Raw genomic sequence first — 20,039 nt, 5'->3', positions numbered from 1 at the left:
GGATAGTGTGTATTGGTGTGGGGGGGGGGGGGGGGCGTTTTAACTGCCTTTTATGCAATGAAACAGTTGCTGCTGTGTAGCTGAATTTTCCACCACAGGTCAGTGGGGCCTTGTGCTGTTTTTTGTATTAATCTGGTTTTGAGAAGTTTAGCTGTTAAAATTACTATTTTCTAAAATGTAGAGTACAGATACTTCAATTGTATTTGAGTAAATGTACTTGGTTACTTTGCACCACTTTTAGAAAATGTGATTAATCGCGTTAACAATGGACAGAACAAGTTGAAACATTTCAAACATGCATTTTGTGACTTAGCCAAGACTTTTCCAGTCTTCATCTTTGAAAAGCTCCTAAAAGTGGTGGTAAAATCCCGTCTCGAGCAAAGTGCATCATCACACACTACGTTTTGTATGGAACTGCAAAAGGGTGTTGGAGGTGTTTAGTTAAACACCACCCAGTAGTTCTTTAAAGGATTTTAAATATTCTTGCAGCTTTCAGTATAATTTCAGTGTGTACATATGATACAAGGTCCTGGCATGATTCTCATAGTTTTCAGCTTTACCCTGAGGTTGTATCAAAGCATGGTCCAAACCAGACCAGGTCACTTTACTGAGCTCTGACTTAATGCTGTGATGTTTCTGTGCAGGGTGGAGACTTCACCAACCACAATGGAACTGGTGGAAAGTCAATCTATGGCAACAAGTTCCCTGATGAGAACTTCACTCTGAAGCACACTGGCCCTGGCATCCTGTCCATGGCCAACGCCGGACCAAACACCAACGGATCTCAGTTCTTCATCTGTACAGCCCAAACAACATGGTAACAGTAAATGTGTTTTAAAGAGTCTTGGCACCTACGGCCTTGTCTTCACATAACTTTAAACTTCAGTAATGCTCCCCTTCAGCCCAAAGAGCTCAGTGAGCTTCAGAGCAGACTGAACCACTCTCTGCCCCTCATGTCCTGTCTCCTAGTAATGAGACTGTACAAAATGCAGCCCCATTCTGAAGCTAGCGCTAACTGGCTAACAGTGAATGTCAGTCCAGTAGAATGCTCTGGTTACTGCTGATGTGACACAGCTCATGACCATCCATGTCAGAAAGCCAAACGATGTTAATCCTGGTTGCTGGTCTCTTTGTCCCACTCTTTGGGCAAAAGATGCCACCTCTTCACTCACGGCTGCTGGTTCAGACTTGTAGCTGCCCAGAGCTCCTCAGTGGCTGTTTGACATGACTACTGGTGGGTGGGGAAAATGATTCCTAGGGCAGAGACGCACCAAAGCTGATGTGAAAGAATTGGTAATGACAGACCAAATGTTGCTTCACTTCATGTCAGTTTGAAAAAGTGCGCCTTAAACGCACCGCACAGACGGCAAATGGTTGACTAGCACATATGTATGTTCTGCACCTGTGACATAACTCCCCCCTATCAGCAGGTGGCAGTGTCTGTAGTTACATTCAGAAAGGGACAGGAGGACAGCTGGACTGAAAATAGAAGCTGTAAACAGACCTTTTTAAAACTGCTTCTAATTTAATGTCTAAGCTGCAAATGACACTGCCATTCGCTGCGCCTGTTTATTTTGGTTGTGGGAGAACAAAGGAGGTTGTGGAGGCAAAAAAAAACTGCACTTGATGGGTAAAATCATGGCTGCCACCCCAGTATCAAGATGAAGGGGCTTTCCCAAACCTTAACACCCAATTGGTGGTCTCTCACTGATTTGTCATGTGTGGCTGATTGACAGGCTGTGTGGGTGGAGCCATAGTGTTGATTTCTGTGCTGTCTGCAGGCTGGATGGGAAGCATGTGGTGTTTGGAAAAGTGATTGAGGGGATGAACGTGGTCGAGGAGATGGAATCCTACGGCAGCCGGGATGGCAAAACCAAGGCCAAGGTTGTCATCGCCGACTGTGGGCAGGTCTGAGCCTCTGCACTTCACGTTTCCTGCTCCACCGTAGCCGCACCCCTTCAGCCTCCATAACCAGCCGTTCCACATTCCTGACAGATTCATCTGGTCCCTTTTTCTTTATGTTGAAACATGTTGCTGCATTTGTGACTTTACCTTTGAAAGTTTCTTTTGCATTGGTCCCTCCCCCTTTTTGTGAAGTAAAGGAAAATAAAGAGAATGCCTTGATAAATGAGAACTTGTGCTTTTGTCTTTGATTACATATAAACCTACACGAGCTGTTCAAGTTGGTTTCTCTGCAGGATGTTTGTGGAGCTTTTCTTTACAATCATAACTTCACTTTGTGTTAAGAGGCTTAAATTGCTGTACTTAACATCTGGACTAGAACCAGTATCTGCTGGATTTGGTGGGAAAGCAGCAAAATGCACCTCAGCTAGGTTTAAAATGGGACTGTACCATCTGTTCAGAGGACTAGAATCGGATGTTACAAAGCTTGTGCATAGGAATAAAAAAAAAAAAAAGCAAAGACCTGTGGGGGCTTCACAGCACTGAAGTACTTCCTAGGAACTTGGTATTGCATTGGACAGCACTTGGTTTTGGAACAATGTTTTATTTTTCAGAAATCTGGACGTCACAGGTCTGATATTTGCTCGGGGATGGACAAGACGCTGGCATGATGGGGTCTGCAGGGGTCCCAGAGTTAAACTTCTTACTGAGGTTACTCAGATCTTACTCTGCCACCAATGCTGGAAAGTAACAAAGTACATTTATTCAAGTACTATTAAATGTATGCTTGTACTTGTGTATTTTCATGCTTTGAGAAATATCGCAGTTTCTGTGGCACCAAATTTGTGGTTGCTAATTACTCTTAAGGTTTCACATGTAAAACATGAACTTGTTAAAGTATTTGCCATCAAACTCTAAGATTCTAATGGTAGAGAAATCCTCTCGGCTTTAGTTATTTTTCAGGATAAGAGTTTCACAGATTTGGATTGTACAGTATTAAAGCATTTTGAAATGTTATGCGGATTCCCAAACAATCCATGCAGGGCCCCATTCTCACAGCTTTCACACGTCTTGAGTTGTTTGCACTGACCATATGTAGAGAATGTTGAGGTACATTGCATCAATATTAATCTGATCATATACTGTTTGTCACAGGGGCCGAGTACATTTACTTTGCCTCCCACATCTAGGTAAACTATTTTATTTAAATTGGAGATCAAATCCAGTTTTACTACATTAGATTTATAAGAACACGTATGGTTTAAATCTGTGAAACTATATCTTCAAAAAGACGAGTGCATGCTGTTCCTGGTAAAAGCCCAAAATGTTCATTTGGTCAATTCATGTCTATGAATCTGATCAAATTTAAATTCATATATTTGTGATTAAACAGAACCGAATCAACTGATCACACTATGTTCCAGAGTAAATCTGGAGCAGAGCTGAGCAGCTCCTCACCTGCTTGCTGGTCCATTCATAATATCACACATTTATTCTAAAGATTAAACCATTCTCACTGTGAAAGAAGTGTCCCAGCAGATCACACAGCAGTGCGTCTGTTCCTGGCAGCTGTTGGTTTACAGGCGCTGTCCTGTTCATTTTGTGGACCCTCTTTAATATGACTTCAGACAGAATCAGGTAACAGCAGTCACATTAACACAGACTCATTTTTATTGGATAAAATAACAGTGACAACAGATTATCTTTGGCTGCGTCCACATCCCAGCTGAAGTTTCCCAGACCTGGTGTGTCCACAGCAGTGTGAACAGATCAGATCTGGGCCACCTGCCTATGTGCTCCTAGACCCGATTCCTCTCTGACCTCTGTGTGAACGCCGTCAGAACGGTCAGATCAGAATCCATGTGGTCGTTTTAACGTCTCCTCTGCACATATGGCCTGTCATCATCATTCGGCGCCAGCCCCTCCCAGACTGGTAACAGTAAACATGGGGTCAGGGGAGAGACCAGGACATTTCACATGTGGTGGATGTTTATGGAGAAGCTTCTGATCAAGCCAAACTGGGAGGAACATATTGTAACCCAGTGGTTTGGGAGGAAACTGGGCCATTTGACTGGCACACACCACCTGGTTGTTATTCTTGTGCACATGGCTCACATATCAATTACACCTGTGCATGTGTGGCAGTTTAGGAGCTGAGTGGTGTTCACACCGGAGCCAGGTTCATGGACCTGACACTCACAGATCAGGACTGAGCGTTAATGGGATGTGGCCGCAGCCTTTTTAACTGAAGGCTGGACTGGGAGGCCTTGGACTCCAGTATGAGAACCACTGTGCATCTTTTAAGCTTCAAACATCTGTGGTTCCTTCCTACACACTGAAACAATGCTTCAGTAAAATGTTTGCACTGAGCCACAGTCAGCAGCTCCTCTCTGCCGTCCTCCTCTTCTTCCCAGAATGCCTTGTTTTCCTCTGGCCCTGTCTTGGGCGGGGTAGACACACACCCTGGCCCTTGTTTTTGGCTGACTCCGCCCAGCTGACGGGGGTGCAGGTCAGCCCTTTGTCACAGTCGCAGCGTTCCAGGTTCCTCTTCTGTTTGGAGGAGCCTCTCAGCAAACACGCCTCGCCCTCCCCCGGTATCCTCTGGCACCGTCTGCCGGTCAGGTAGCGGACACAGCACAGACCAGCCGCACAGTCACCGGAGCGCACACAGCTGGACATCTCTGGAGCTGAAACACGAAGACACAGAGTTCAAAACAGCTCATCAAGTAAAAGTACAACAGTATCAGCATCCAAATCTACCTGAAGTACCATCAGTACCAGTACTCGTCCTGCAGAACGTCCCGTGTCCCAGTAATGTCTCTGATACTGGATCATAGTGACTAATTACTGTGTCCATCACTTTAATGCTGCAGCTGGTAAAGGTGGAGCTGATGGTAACTACCTTATATACTTATACTGGGAAGTACTTTCCATCCTGCTGGGTAGCTGGTGGATTTCCCACTGGGATCAATAGAGTCTGATGGTTCTACTGGGTTTGGTTTGATTAATCTGATTCTGGAAAGGAACTGAAGTTATCAGGTACATGTAGTGCAGTAAAAAGTACACGGTTTGTCTCTGACATGGAGTCACAGGATGAAGTAGCGGGACATGGAAATACTCAAGTACAGATACTTCAGAACTGTACTCGCAGTGCTTGACTAAATGTACTCAGTTACTCTCGCACACCGAGGACTCACCGCACTGGCCACGTGACTCCAGGACGCACCTGCTCTATTAACTGTTACCATCCACCTGGTGGCGCGCTAAGCAAACGCATCATTGGTCTGCAGCAGTATCAGCAGCAGTGTACTCTGGGAGTTGTAGTTGACGTACTCACCTTTAGTCCTGTTGAAGCTGTCTGTGTCTTGCTGTGTGTCTGTGTCTTTGTGTCTGCGTCTGTCCGCCTGTCTGTCCTGAGGGACCGTCCTCCTCTGTGCTCTGTTACTGCATCCTGCCCTCTGATTGGTGGATAAAGCATAAAGCATCACAGTCACTGAGTGTCTGTTCATCCTGGAAACAGTACCTCTACAATACGTCTGGTTTATTGATCAGGTGTGTTCACACATGTACGTCACTGCAAATCAATACGTCACAGCCTGTGTGTGTCTCACGTTGTGTCCAGGTGTTGTCAGTCTGTCAGTGACCGGAGGGACGTAGCAGTCAGGTGTAGCACATGGACGTGTCGGTCGTTTGTTGGCGCTCGTCTCCGTCTGGTTACCATGGGAACGGTCCTGGTGGACAGGTGCGAGTGACGTCACAGTTAGAAAATAAAGGCTAATGCCAAGACTAGTTTTTTATTAAATGACTGATGTAAAACAGTAAACTCACACGAGATTCACAGAGTGAACAAAACTGTTATTGTAATTCAGGTCAGATTCTAATTAAATCATTCTAATTAACAGCTACCTGCAGCTCGTTTAGTCAGTGCACAGTCAGCTGATAATAAACAATCAATTCATTGATAATCATTTGTGTTGACATTAGTACTATCAAACCAAACAGCACAAAGACTTTGGATCAGTCTCAAAACAATTCAAGGGATTAAAGAAGGTGAAAAACATGTCTGTTACGCAGTCCTGTTCGTTTTGATTTATCCTCTGAGTTTTGCCTTTCGGTGTCAAATAGCAAATGTCCTGTAGTCTCCAGAGGTCCTCCCACCGGTATCAGAGAGGAAAGTCACTTTTCTGTTTTGTTGCAACTGTTATAGTCTAAGATGTAAAAGCCACGAGTCAGTGTGACAAATGGTGAAGTAGAAACGCTTTGCCTTCTTACCAGCTGCTCGGAGCTGGAGGACCGGATGGTGTTTGAGTCCAGGGCCAGACCGCAGACCAGAGACACACACAGCACGCTGCGCCACATCCACATCATCTGATCGATCAGTCGCTCATCAATCAGCTCCTGCAGCTTTGGTTCGTCCCCGTACTTCAGTCTGATGTGAGGACCAACCTCCGATAAAGGTTTTAACTACAGATCGGGAAAAAAATCAACTTGTATTTTTCTTATTCACAGCTGTAAAATTACTTTTGCTAAGTCTGTTTTTTAGTTGTGACAAACAGTCCGGGCTGATATTTATCAGCTTATTAGAAAATTTTGTTTAAATCCTTCAGTAACAAGGAAGAAGTTGCTGGAAGGTTTGTGTAGATTTCTGTATGAATAATCACTCACTCCTGCCTTTTAGTTTTCAAATGAATTCAGTTATTCTGTTTATTCTCTGTAACCGCCTCTCTCTGACTGTCTCCGTCCTCCTGGTGCGCTTGTTTTTTATACCACTCTCCTCCGCTCTGATCCCTCCACTTTCAGCCGCGTGGTCCTCAGAAGATTTGAAGGTGCGTTTGAAGCTCGACCGCATCAGTCGGTGGAGACAGCGCCGCCCCCGCTTCCTTCCTGGAAGCCCCGCGGCCTCAGGTGAGGCGGGACGTTTGATATGTGACACCGCAGAGTCCACGGACAGATTAAAACACACCTGGAGACAAGTAGAGCCGTCTGAGGAGCTGCGCTGTGTGAAGGGATGGGTGTGGTTTTACTTTATGTGGTTTGAAATGCTGATAAAGACTGAAGCTGTGTGTGTCAGGCAGGCGGATGTGTGGATGTTTACAGGTGATTAAAGCTGATTAGCACACAAGAATCAGGCGGATGAGGACGAAAAGTAATGTGAGCTCTGGTCTCTGAGCACAGAAATCCAAACCAATCGCTCTGCCAGTAAAGGAGAAGCACCGGGCTAGAGAAACAACAGTCATCATTACTTTTAGACATGAAGGTCAGACACTTTAAAAACTTAAAGATCTTTGAAAGTTTCTTCTGGTGCAGTTGTCAAAGCATCAGTCGCTCTGATGAAACTGGCTCCGTGGCCCCAGGGGCCCCGTGATTAGAGCCCACATCAGCACCACATGTATGTCACATCACTGGATCATAGTGACTAATTACTGTGTCCATCACTTTAATGCTGCAGCTGGTAAAGGTGGAGCTGATGGTAACTACCTTATATACTTATACTGTGAAGTACTTTCCATCCTGCTGGGTAGCTGGTGGATTTCCCACTGGGATCAATAGAGACTGATGGTTCTACTGGGTTTGGTTTGGTTCATCTGATTCTGGAACTGAAGTTATCAGGTACAGTGATGTCACTTATCAGTGACACAGTGAAGTCCAAGTCTTACATAGTACAACATGGAAATAGTCAGGTAAAGTAGAGGCACCTCAAACTTTTAGTTAAGTACAGTATCTGGGTGATTGTACTTGGTTACTTTCCACCACTGAAGAATGATCCATACACATGAAGCTTCACTGGGCTTCCCCCAGCACGAACAGCTGGGAACTGTAGGGCACACTGGAAAGAAGTAAAAAGACGAATCGTAGAGGAATTTAATTTCAGCTTATCACTGTAGGTGAGGTTCACGTATAAGAGATGTGGATTGGTTCCAGACAGGGCCCCTCTCTGTGCCCTCAGGCCTCTCTCACATTAGGCCTGTTCCAGCAGAAACGAACCAGAAGCCTTGGCTGCCTGGAGGAAAGTCTGTAAGAGCCGAGGGGTGATGCAGAACATGGTCAGCGGTGGTGTGACGGCAGCAGGTTGCTCTCACAGCTCGCACACACAAACACTGGACATTATATTTGGGATGTTGACTAAGTTACTGTCAGTATTGCGTCATTTCAGTTTGTTGACTTACTGATGGTGTGAACAGGCACAGCAGTGCTCATGTGAATGCACGTCCACCTGTGCTGTGCACGTGTGGACCGGGAGGGAACATAGGAGCAAGTGTTGATGTCCTGCCACTGAGAACACTGGCTAAAGAAGCCAACTAATCTATTTTTGACCTGCAGAGTCTTCCACTTTGTTCGGTGGCTGAAGAGCAGTGCCACCTGAAAGCTGAGGCCAAACGTGCAGCTCCCTGCTTTCCGGCCCAAACCTTTGTAAACAACACACACAGTTTCTCGGTTTAGTGCCAAAAGATGAGCCGTAGACCTTTGTAAATATCCCTCCTTGGTTTGTGGAGTGTCTTACTCAAAGCCAAATGGGTCCTGACTCGTCCGCTCCTTTGGCTGTCCTGTTTTACTGGGCAGTGGTTGTTATGCCACCACAAAAAAAGTGTTTTCTTTTCTAAATCAACTGTTCTAATGGACACTGCCTCTCCCATATCCCATGTTCCTTTGTGTCATCAGGGGAAAGGAAAACTCTGGTAATGAATAAAAAGGCTGTTCCTCACATTTACTGGTGCAAACAGACCCACACTGAGGGTGTAAAGAACAGTCGGTACACAGGCCCCAGTCCAGAGTGGCGTTCACAGACACCTGGCAATATTAACACAGGTACAGAGGTCAGAAGTTCACAGACACTTAAAGTCAGTAAAACAGATTTTTGACCACTCATCAGATGAGATGTTAACTAACTCTGGTTTTGCCAAGTCAGCTGCATGAGCGCTTTATGCATGATACAGTTTTTCCAACAGATTGTCTCCCAGTATCACAGCTCCACTGGGTCAGAGGTTTATACTCACACTCAGCAGACTGGGCCTTTAAACAGCTTGGAACGTTCCAGAAAATGATGTCATGGCTTTAGAAGCTTCTGATTGGCTGATTGACATCATCAGAGTCAACTGGAGGTGCAGCTGTGGATGGATTTTAAGGCCTAGCTTCAAACTACCTCTTTGTTTGGCATCATGGGAAACTTCCTCAGAAAAAACTGTGGACCTCCACAAGTGTGGTTCATCCCTGGGAGCAATTTCCAGACTCCTGAAGGTTCCACGTTCATCTGTACAAACACTACACAAGTATAAACACCATGGGACAATGCAACATCGTACCGCTCAGGAAGGAGACGTGTCCTGTCTCTTAGAGATGAATGGACTTTGGTCCAAACAGTACAAATCAGTCCAGAACAACAGGAAAGAACCTTGTGAAGACACTGGAGGATACCTAAAGTGTCTGAATCCACAGTAAAACCAGTCCTGTGTTGACGTAACCCGGAAGGCTGCTCAGCAAGGACGAAGCCGCTGCTCCAAGATGCCATGAAAAGGCCGACAACGGTTTTCAGCTGCACATGGGGACAAAGATCTGACTGTCCAGACAAATGTCCTCTGGTTGTTTGGCATAAAGACCATCGTTATGTCTGGAGGAAAAAGGTGGAGGCTCACAAGCCAAAGACCACCATCCCAACCATGAGCCACGGGGGAGGCAGCATCATGTTGTGAAGGGACTTTGCTGCAGGATGGACTGGGCCACCTCACTAAACATCATGAAGATGGAAGATGATGTGGACATATCATGGCCACCACAAGGCCCTGACCTCAGTACAGCAGGAAATTTGTAGGCAGAGCTGAAAAAGTGTGTGTGAGCAAGGAGGCCCCCAAACCAGACCCAGTTCCACCGGTTCTGTCTGAACGGGCTGAAACTCCAGCATCTTACTGTGAGAAGGCCCAGGTTCACCGGTTTAAAGGCAATGCTACCAAATCCTGACCGAGTGCACGTAAACTTCTGACTTCAGCTGTACAAAGCAGACAAATCATGACCCAGTAGGCTCTGAAAATGGTTTGACGTGATGTGTGCAGCGTGCGGCTCGATGTATGAGTGGACAAACACTGTACACTCGGGGAGAGCAGCAGGGTAAACAGAGCCATGTGGGTGATAAGGTTTCCAGCCTGCAGGTTGATCCAGGGCTTCAATAAAAGGACAACAGATGCTCACAATTACTGACACACACACAGGTCAGGGAGTGTATCATGTGCGTGGTTGGTGTGTAAGTGTGAGTGTGTCTCCATATTGTCTGTTTTTATCAGAACCAAAGAGGAGCCTCCTCTTCACCTCTCCTCACATCCTTCCTTCTCTTCCTGTCTCTGTCCAGCTCCGTTCGCCTCAGCTCACGTACACAGTCGCTCCGTCAGTGGTGAAGGAAGAAGAAGAAGAAGAGCTTCACTTGTCCAGGTAGGACTTACCTGTCTGTTCATTTATAGGAGCGAATCCCTGCTGGAAGTATCAGTTTCATTCACATGCTGCTTTAATAAACCAGGAGGCGACGTCAGGCTTTGGCTTGTGTTTGAAAGTTGGTGTCGGTCCGAATTTACTGTATGTGTTAAATACCAGGTTCATGTGGACTTTTACTGTTGTTCACATCGTGAGTGTGATTTGAGCTGTAGAGTTCAACGAGGAAGGCGTTCAAGCTTTTTGTTTGCTATTTGTTTGTTATTTCAGCTTTGATTTTCAGCAGGGCTTTTATTTTGCTACACATTAAGCTGGGTTTTATATTTACATATGTTTTTTTTTTGTTATTTCTTGTGTAATTATTTTTATTTCTGTTGATTTATTTTATTTATTTTTTGCATTTTCATGTGGCTTTATTAATCAGTTTTATTTTCCTTGCATTTTAAATAAATTTTGTTTTGTTTTGTTTTGTTTTTTACTTTTTCATTTACATGTTGAATTTTAAACTTATTACTACAGAGTTTGTGCTTTATGCATTTTTCAGCTGAGCTTGAATTTTTCCAAATAATAAAACATTTATTTAATTTTTTTATACATTTGTTTTTGATCCATGTTTTTATTGTATAAATGTTTAATTATTTATTGTGTTCTGTTTAGTTTTTTCTTTGTGTATGTGTATTGATAAACATAAAATACATATTGATATTGATTGAAACATATTGATAAACATAAAATGTTTCAGAATATCAACCCTAAGACATTTTGAAGCTTAGATCCTGTGGATCTGCTCACGTTGTCATATTGTGTGTCTCTGTGGCGTTGAACAGAAGCTTCAGAGACAAAATTACATTTCACATCAATTTTCCATCAGACAGGAGAGAGGGTGAGGTGGGGTGAAGCAAAAAAGATGGACAGAGATAGAATAAACGAAGAGTGTGTGTGTGTGTGTGTGTGTGTGTGTGTGTGTGTGTGATAACTGCATTAAAGAGCTTCTAAACCAATCAGCAGTCAGAGCACACAGACCGTTAGCAGTCAGGCTGCTCACGTTCATGCTAACAAAGAAAAACCTGAAAACACTGAAGAAGTGTGGAAACGTTTGGACCTACTTTCGGCTCAGCTTCACATCACGGCTGGAAGCTTCAGGCTGGAGGTGGAGACTGGCTCAGTCCACACAGAGCTGCTGTTAAAGCAGTGGGTGGGCTAAGTCTGGAGGCTCAGACTAATATCTGGAGTCTGTGGTGATAACAGAGAGGGCAGCTGTTTTATTAAAGATCAGATGTGATACGAAGGAGCGCTCAGCCTGTGTGCAGACGCTCTGTGACTTCACTGTGTTTCAGAACCAGCATGAAGCCAGATACAAAGACACCGCACACATACGGACGGACTGCTGGTTTAAAGTTCCCTATCGAGATTTCATGTAATCACTTTGTTTACAGTCGTTGTTTTGTCACTCACTAGATGTTAAACATGTAGAGTGCGTTTTAACAACCTCAATTGTTTATGTCATGTTTCCTACTGACCAGTCTTCGCTGCCTTTATTGTCACGCTGCTGTTTTTCTCTGGACATCAGTATGAGAGACACGAGGTCCTGTCCCATTTACACTGGATCAATCAGACAATGTGAAAAGTCTTAGTCAGTGCACCTTAAGATTCAAGGATTCAGAGACTGTCTGTTTCACACTGTAAAACTACTGGGGATGTTCTGGACTGTAATGCTGCTGAATCCGGTTCATCATCGTGCCTTTGTCACAAAGTCGGGCAGACTTCCTGTTCTTTTACAAATAAGAAGAAGCAATCATCTCATGAGATCCGCCTGTAAACCTCTATTGTTAAAGCTTCCAACCTGCCTCATGTAGCACACGACCTGGCGACAGCTTCACCTTAGATAACCTCCGTTAATCTGGGCATAGCTGGCTTCAGCTATGAACCTTTAAAACTGAATGAACTGCAAACTGCCATCAGACCGGGGTCCTTCATACCTGCTGATGTTTTTATGGATTTGTTGATGTTTGTATTAGTTGTGTTGATTCTGTGTTTGACCTTATTTGACCGACCTGAGCTAAATAAAGATCCAGTCAAACCATCTGTCTGTGTTTGTGTAGGCATGGCGTGGCTCCATCAGAGTCGAGGCTCTCCCAGACTGGTCCTGGTGGTGGTGTGTGTCGCTCTGCTGCTTGACAACATGCTGCTCACGGTGGTCGGTGAGTGTGCATACGTAAATACACGCAATATATCAGTGTTGTCACCAACTCACGTTAAAGGAATCAGAATGTTTCTTATTGTGCACAGTCCAGAGACCAGCAGCACCGGTGAACGTGGTGTCCTCACCGTCATGTGAGTCCAGATCCTGGTCCAGCTTATCGCTCTGTGCCCCCCCCCAGTGAGTCACACCGCTGCACTGGGGGGCAGGTTTCCTCCTCAGGAAACACGGGAGGTGTCCGTGTCCACCAAAACAGCTGTGCACCACTGCATTTGTTCCACAGTGTCGTTAACAGCAGACTGAGCAGTGTGTGCAGTCCCCCCCCCATGGTTGTATGAAGGATGTATTAGCAGTGAATTATGAAGCTAACTAAAGTGTTGGCGTTCTCCTCCATGAGCTGTGTCACAGCTGCTGCTGCAGGTGCAGCTGTGTTGCTGAGTTGTGAACTCAGAGGGACAAACTACAATAGCCAGCTTCCTGTTGTTTTTAGAACACCTGCACAACCTGTCGCTTTCACCTCACACAGCTTCTCTGTGTCACGTCTCCCTCATGTTTCGACGTGACAGTGCCCTCGTGCACAAACTAGCTTTGTAAAGAAGTACATTTTTATTAAGTGGGGAAGTCTGTCCTGCACAGACTCCTGACCTCAGTTCCATCCAGCACCCATGGGATGCGCTGGAACAGTGACAATGAGCCAGACATGATCCCCAACGCCAGTACTGGACCTCAGGGATGCTGTGGTGTCTGAGTGGGAGCAAATCCCTGGTTCCACATCTGGAGGAAAGACTGACACCGGCAGAGTGGAGGTTGTTAGAACAGCACATTAATGAACAAAGAGCCACAGTCCCTGCTCAGCTGTCCACACACCTGTGGCCATGTGCTGGCCAGTAGCAGGTGTATCCTGTACTGTTCCTCTGTGATGGAGTCTCAGCTCCTGGAAACAGATCTGTGACACAACTACAGACCTCGAGGTCAAAGCTGTCGCCAGCTGTTAGACTCAGAGCAAGACGTAAAGGTTGCAGAGGACACACACACACACACACACACACACACACACAACCTCCTGACCTTAAACTTTAAAGCCTGCTGTCTCAGGTCAGCGTTGTCTCCTTCAGTCTCTTCTCAGATTAAATTGCCTCTGCTATTTTTTCCCCAGATGGACTTTATAGGACATTACATGTGTATTATGAGTTTTGTTTGCAGGTTTAAATACGTTTTTTTCTCTCTCTCATAATGAGTCAGTCAGTCTTGAATGGGCAGCAGCTACCACAGCTGGAGGCTGAACCCAGTACAGTAGCATCTTAAAGGTCGCTCCCACTGAAGGCTGCTGGACACCGACTCCAGAAAACCCTGGCTCCCTCTTAGAGAGAACCAACTTCTGTCTAGAAATACTGATGTTTTTTCTCCGTTTCTTCATTTAGACCCTGTATTTAGTGTCCTGGTGGTAATGTTGGAAGTTATGGTTGCATTAATCAGATTTCTGGGCATATAGAAGCTCAGATGAGGATGAACTATGCACATCTGGTGAAATGGCTCCATCCCCAGTGGAGAGGACTCTTTACTGGGTGCTGCTGCTATGGAGGCGTTTTTTCATTGTTGCTCTACGGTGCTGTGTTTAACTTGAATTAAAACTTTATTTTAACCAAGCAACTAATGAATGAACGTATCATCTCCTCCTGCAGTGCCGATCATCCCGACATTCCTCTACGCCATGGAGCATCCCAGTCCTGAGCCCCAGACCGCCCAGCCCTCCCTGCTCCCTCTGCCCAGCTACAGTGCACCGGTCCTGGCTGCACATTTGGATCAGAGCCCCCAGTCGTCTCCACACACCTTCTCTCCTCTGGTACCTCTGTTTGACAGCACAACCTCCAGTCTGCAGGAGGCTGACCTGACCCCCGACACCGAGGCCACAGACCAGACCGGTCTGACCACAGACCTGCAGATCAACGAAACCGCCAACACTACAGTAGGTGGAGGATGATCTTTACCTGGCATAAGCTCTTGTTGTCAAGGTTTTCAGGTGATGTTAGACAACGTCCCCCCTCCTCCTGCAGGACTCCTTCTGCCTCCAGGACAGTGTTTTTCTGGAGAAGGAGAATGTTCGTGTTGGCTTGTTGTTTGCCTCCAAAGCTCTGGTTCAGCTGCTCGTCAACCCCTTCGTCGGTCCGCTCACTAACAGGTGAGTTCATTCAGGGCCTCAGTGTGGCCCAAAACCTATTTGCTGATTAATCAAACCATCGTCTTGATTCTTTTAAATAACACACTTATGTTTGACAATATGTGATAATTAATGTAAAGTGCTACGTTGTTTTGCTGCCTCTGTAGGATCGGGTATCACATCCCCATGTTTGCAGGTTTCATCATCATGTTTGTGTCAACCATCAGTAAGTTGTCTCACACATGGACACACACGGTCTTGGTGGTGTGTGTTTACTACAGAAAGATGACTGATTGTGTGTTTCAGTGTTTGCGTTCTCAGGGACCTACACCCTTCTGTTCTTCGCTCGCTCTCTGCAGGGAATCGGCTCATCTTTCTCCTCTGTGGCAGGTCCACACACACACACACACACACACACACACAGATGATTCCCACTGGCTGCGTCCACATCTCAGGCCTCAACGCTCAGCTCTGACCTTGTTGTGTTGCTGCTTCCTGTCCATGTGTGTCAGGGTCACAGTTGCTGCTTCCCGTCCATGTGTGTCAGGGTCACGTGCAAAAATGTTCCTGAAATGTGAGCCGCATGCGCACAGGACGAACAACCAGGATGTGCGTGTGGAACAATGAGGAGACTTTGTCCTTCCTCCATTAACATATGAAACTTAGAGAAACAGGATTCCATCACGTTGGATGTGAGTTTGTGTCGCCCACAGAATACAAATGCATGTTTGTGTGTGTGTAGGTCTGGGCATGCTGGCCAGTGTGTACACAGATGACGAGGAGAGAGGCGTTGCCATGGGCATCGCACTGGGAGGACTGGCTATGGGAGTCCTGAGTGAGACACACACATTAGTAATCCTTTAGCCTAGGTGGTCCTGCAGCACACCAGCCGCCCCTCTGTGGGTGTTCTGGCCAGAAATGCACAAACGTCAGCCATGGCCGCCGCCACCGGGTTTGTTTATATAATTTGTCTGTGTGTTGTGTTTCAGTCGGAGCCCCATTCGGCAGTGTGATGTATGAGTTTGTTGGGAAGACCGCCCCCTTCCTGATCCTGGCCTTCCTGGCTGTTTTTGATGGAGGTAAAAACATTGAATTCGCCCTAATCACAGCACAGAGCTTGTACAGTGTGACACAGAACCAGAGTCCTGGCCCACAGGCGTGTGCTCAGGTGAATGAAGCAGCAGCAGCACTATGAGAGCTGGCCCTTTTCTGACAGTGTGCAGTGAATATGTGTGTGATGGGCCACACCAGGTGTGTACTATCTGAACCAGAATACATTTGTGCATGTTTGTGTGTTGCAGCATTGCAGCTGTGCATCCTGCAGCCTTCAAAGATTTCTCCTGGGGTGAGTCCACTTTACCGTAGCACTGATCCTGGTCTGACGGGGTCTGGTTGAGCCAGTGTGGGCTGACCTGACGTAATCTGCTCCGTGCATCTGACAGTGTGACATGATATGATCTGATTTGTTATTCACACTGATGCTGTCACCTCTGGTCAGCTGCACCGAGCTGTCACTGTTTCAGTTCAGTTAGTTCTGGAGCAGACTGACCAGTTCTGTGTTTCAGAGTGTGGAGGGGACTCCGCTGCTGACCCTGTTAAAGGACCCATACATCCTCATCAGTGCAGGTAAGACAATGTGTGCTCCCGCTCACCTGCAGCACCGTATTTATTACCTCAGTGGTGGTGTGGTGGTGGTGGGGGGTTACAGGAAGAGCATCTCTGTCTTTTTGTCTGCAGGGTCACTGTGTTTCGCCAACATGGGCGTCGCCATCCTGGAGCCAACGCTGCCCATCTGGATGATGCAGACCATGTGCTCCCCTAAATGGCAGCTTGGTATGATCTGTGTGTCTGCTGCTCTTCCTCTCCGGGTTTACTCTTCCTCTTCACAGACATACAGACTTTAGCTGCGTCCACATCCCAGCTGAACTTTCCCAGATCTGATGTTTCCACAGAAGTGTCATCAAACCTGATCAGATGTTCTCAGATCAGATCATTGGCATGTGCCGCCCTAGATCCGACTCATATTTGACCTCTGACTGTGCGAGCGCTGTCAGGACGGTCAGATCAGAATCCATGTGGTTGTTTTCATTGTAGGGTCAGAGTCTGTATTCATGCCACGAGTGGCACTCCCAACATTCACCTGGCTTTGTAGAGCGAAGCTCTTACAGATCGCCAAGGTACATGTCACTGATCCAATATGATTATTTTACTCATGAACAGGCAGCGAGCCACAAACTCTTCAGTTTATTAAACTACATGCAGGCTGAGGTATCTGTCCTCAGGAACGTCTCTGTCCAGGCCCCCGAGATTGCACACAGTGCTGTCCGTGTCCTCGGACAGGCGCTCCCTCCTCTGCCTCTCTAACAGGTGCGTGTTGTGTTGCAGGTATGGCCTTCCTCCCTGCCAGCGTGTCCTACCTGATAGGGACAAACCTGTTTGGAGTCCTGGCCAACAAGATGGGACGGTCAGTGTGCGAGCATCGTTGTGTCTCAGTTTCACTGTGAAGACTCTCACAGGCAGTAGTTCAGTTCTCAGAGGAAGAAGTGTAATCAGCAGATTAACAGATTAAGTGTTCTGCAACATGAGTCCTGTTCAGACCTGATCCTGAAGGTTTCTGGTAAACCAGACAGACAGATAGACAGGGGTCTGATGGGTGTTTCTGTCTCCAGGTGGCTCTGCTCCATGTTGGGGATGTTTATCGTTGGCATCAGTCTGTTGTGTGTAAGTACAACATCCATTCAGCAAATTTCAAATTTAGGTTTTACATAGAAATATACAGTATCAGCTTGTAAAATATGATGCATTATTATAAATTAAAGTACCCAACACTGTAGGAAGCAATTGAAACTGGCTCCATCTTAACCAGTTAAAACATGAAAATACAGTTTACATATTAATAAATCAATAACAAAGATCAAACAGTATTAGAGTATAACAGACAGAGAGCATTCTGTACTGTTACTTTTCATACTTTATTTTTTGATAATACTCTGATGTTTTTACTTAAGTAAAATTTTAAATGTACTCGAAATGAAGTGTTTTTCTACCATGGTGTTACTACTTTTACTTAAGTAACATAAAGTTGAACAGTTCTTCCACCACGGGCATTTGTATCCAACATCCATCCATTTGTGTCAACTGTCCTTACATCTGCTTTCACCAACCAAACTTCATGTTAAAACAACCAATTTAATGAGTATTTTATCAGAACTTTTTAACCTTTTCAGTTGCCATTAACATCACACTACATGTTTACTCTCTGTGTGTGTGTGTGTGTGTGCGCACATCAGGTTCCTTTTGCCACCAGTATCTACGGTCTGATTGGACCAAATGGAGGCTTGGGCTTTGCTATAGGTGACTATTAACACACTCGTTACCTCACTAAATCTCAAATGTTGAAGGTGTTGCTAGGTGACACAAACCCTTCAATGTGTTATAGTAACTGTGGAAACAACCATCCAGCAGTTTTTTTGGGGGGAGGGGAGCAGTTTTGATGATACTTAATGTCTGAGTGTGATGATTTCTGCCCATCAGGCATGGTGGACTCCTCCATGATGGCCATCATGGGTTACCTGGTTGACATCCGTCATGCCTCCGTCTACGGCAGCGTCTACGCTATTGCTGATGTGGCGCTGTGTATGGGCTTTGCTATCGGTAAAACATACACACACAAACACACGGTATCAGTGTTGGAGAGTAATTAAGTACATTTTCTGTAACAGTATAGATTATTATACTTACTGGTTACTTTGTGGATTAAGATTAAACTACCCACCCAGGATATATAAAGTGATAGGTGACATGGTTGATGGGAAATGTGGTCCTGTTTTTAAAAGACAGCATTAACAATGTGCTGGTTTAAGACTAAATGAGTCTTTAGTTTTCATGAATATGATCATGGTGGAGATCTCCCTGTTGTTCTAGGTCCGTCCACAGGGGGCGCACTGGTCCAGGCGGTGGGGTTTCCCTGTCTCATGGTGTTTATCGGGGTGATCAACATCCTGTACGCTCCGCTCTGCTTCCTGCTACGTAACCCTGCTGTTCAGGAGGAGAAAATGGTAACTGATTACTTTATAAAGAGGGAACTAGCTGTATCCCTGACGCTCGGCAGACCCTGTATGGACTCGGCCCGATGTTAGCCCTGAATCTGTTGCTCCCGATTGACTTTAGAATTAGACCAAATTTCAGGCACATCGGTTGTTGTTTGAGTGCAGTATGAACAGGTGCAGACCAGATTGCGTTGTGTGGACAGAATCAGCAGAGACCAGGCTAATCGAGCTCTGGCAGCACACGTGGCTGTACAAAAATATTTTCTTCTTTTTTCTCACTTTCAGTACAAATTGCACTACATATAAATGGTGCAAGCTGCTGGTTGGCATCCATGTTTACTTTGGTACAAGAGGAATTGGCGTGATTCTGCGGGATTTGGATCGTCTACTGTCCGAGTCGTTCAGTGTGTTGCTCAGTGTTAAGGTGTGCATGCACACCGCACAAAATCTGCACAGGTTGATAGAAACAGTCTTTAGGTGTGGCCCGTCCAGTCTCTGTGGGTTTTAGCCAGTGGTCATGTGTTTCCCCACATTTAATACAGAATTGGCACTTTCAGCATTGTTGTTGTGGGAAAAGCTGAAAATCCTCCCCGTCTGTAGTGCTGAGAGAACTGCAGGGTGAATGTATTCCCAAAGAGACAACACATCTGTAATGATGACTTTGTTATTAAAGTCAACGCGCGCGCACACAGTGTGTAGCAAGAGTGTGAAGTCATTACACAGCACTCACACTGATCCCAGATCAGAAGCTGCTGCCTTCAAAGACATTTCTCCTTAAGTTACAGAGACGTGCTGCATATTTATCGGCCCACCGTGTGTGTCTGTGTTGCAGGCGATCATCGACCAGGAGTGTGTGATGCACAGGAAGAACTACAACACACACCAGGAGAGTCGCGAGTTTCCTCTGAGCGACTACAGCGAAGAAGAAGAGACGGAGGAGTGACCAACATGCTGATGTGTGACCTTCAGACTTCCTGTTGTCACAGGGCAGAACAGAGCAGATGTCGAGCGCTTAAAGGGACAATGTCCACATTAAAACACCCACAAGAACGGTTTTGATTTTTATGTTCAGTAAAGTTGTGACTCAAGCTGGATTTATGCTTCTCCCAAGATATACTACACATCTATGCAGACCTACACAGAGTATTATGGGTAACCATAGATTCCTGTGGAGTCCCTGCTGGGTAACCCGCCAAAATTATGTGCAAAAGGAAAAAACTCTATATTGCAGGTATGGTTTAACTACACGCAGCGGACAGCAGGAGAAATAAACTCGAGAATAAAAACACAGTGTAATTTTATGAAGCCAGTTTTT

The 20,039-nt window shown here is 45.8% G+C and overlaps 3 protein-coding genes across 5 annotated transcripts in view; 2 read left to right on the top strand and 1 right to left on the bottom strand.

The window, feature by feature from the left end:
* The window catches only part of ppiaa (peptidylprolyl isomerase Aa (cyclophilin A)), a 6,618-nt gene extending 4,484 nt beyond the window's left edge, over window positions 1–2,134 (top strand). The window contains exons 3-4 of the mRNA XM_020595245.1: window positions 645–817; window positions 1,782–2,134. Coding sequence (XP_020450901.1) covers window positions 645–817; window positions 1,782–1,914 — 306 coding nt within the window. The 3' untranslated portion in view covers window positions 1,915–2,134. The remainder of the gene's footprint in view (window positions 1–644; window positions 818–1,781) is intronic.
* A 1,798-nt stretch (window positions 2,135–3,932) lies between these two features.
* Window positions 3,933–6,288, bottom strand: LOC109957425 (dickkopf-related protein 4). 2 transcript variants are annotated; one of them, XM_020595314.1, is made up of 4 exons: window positions 6,175–6,288; window positions 5,514–5,633; window positions 5,240–5,360; window positions 3,933–4,589 (listed from the first exon to the last, which is right to left on the bottom strand). In XM_020595314.1, the coding sequence occupies exons 1-4, from the start codon at window positions 6,268–6,270 to the stop codon at window positions 4,279–4,281; spliced, it is 648 nt and encodes a 215-aa protein (XP_020450970.1). In that variant the 5' UTR covers window positions 6,271–6,288; the 3' UTR covers window positions 3,933–4,278. The 2 variants fall into 2 exon arrangements, with proteins under 2 accessions (XP_020450970.1, XP_020450971.1); XM_020595315.1 differs by lacking the exon at window positions 5,514–5,633.
* Window positions 6,289–6,721: 433 nt separating this feature from the next.
* Window positions 6,722–19,997, top strand: slc18a1 (solute carrier family 18 member A1). Of its 2 annotated transcripts, XM_020595313.1 has the most exons (18): window positions 6,722–6,807; window positions 10,241–10,320; window positions 12,420–12,518; window positions 14,200–14,483; window positions 14,572–14,696; window positions 14,843–14,901; window positions 14,982–15,065; window positions 15,418–15,510; window positions 15,665–15,754; window positions 15,977–16,020; window positions 16,241–16,301; window positions 16,413–16,508; window positions 17,061–17,139; window positions 17,345–17,396; window positions 17,966–18,029; window positions 18,210–18,329; window positions 18,600–18,733; window positions 19,557–19,997. In XM_020595313.1, the coding sequence occupies exons 3-18, from the start codon at window positions 12,422–12,424 to the stop codon at window positions 19,665–19,667; spliced, it is 1,593 nt and encodes a 530-aa protein (XP_020450969.1). In that variant the 5' UTR covers window positions 6,722–6,807; window positions 10,241–10,320; window positions 12,420–12,421; the 3' UTR covers window positions 19,668–19,997. The 2 variants fall into 2 exon arrangements, with proteins under 2 accessions (XP_020450969.1, XP_020450968.1); XM_020595312.1 differs by lacking the exons at window positions 6,722–6,807; window positions 10,241–10,320 and having other exon boundaries at window positions 12,018–12,518.
* The last annotated feature ends 42 nt before the right edge of the window (window positions 19,998–20,039 follow it).

This window comes from Monopterus albus, unplaced genomic scaffold (genome assembly GCF_001952655.1).
Source record: "Monopterus albus unplaced genomic scaffold, M_albus_1.0 scaffold26.1, whole genome shotgun sequence".
NCBI lineage: Eukaryota > Metazoa > Chordata > Actinopteri > Synbranchiformes > Synbranchidae > Monopterus > Monopterus albus.
The sequence above is the reverse complement of the archived record's forward strand: the minus strand, read 5'-3'. Positions and strand labels throughout refer to the sequence as shown.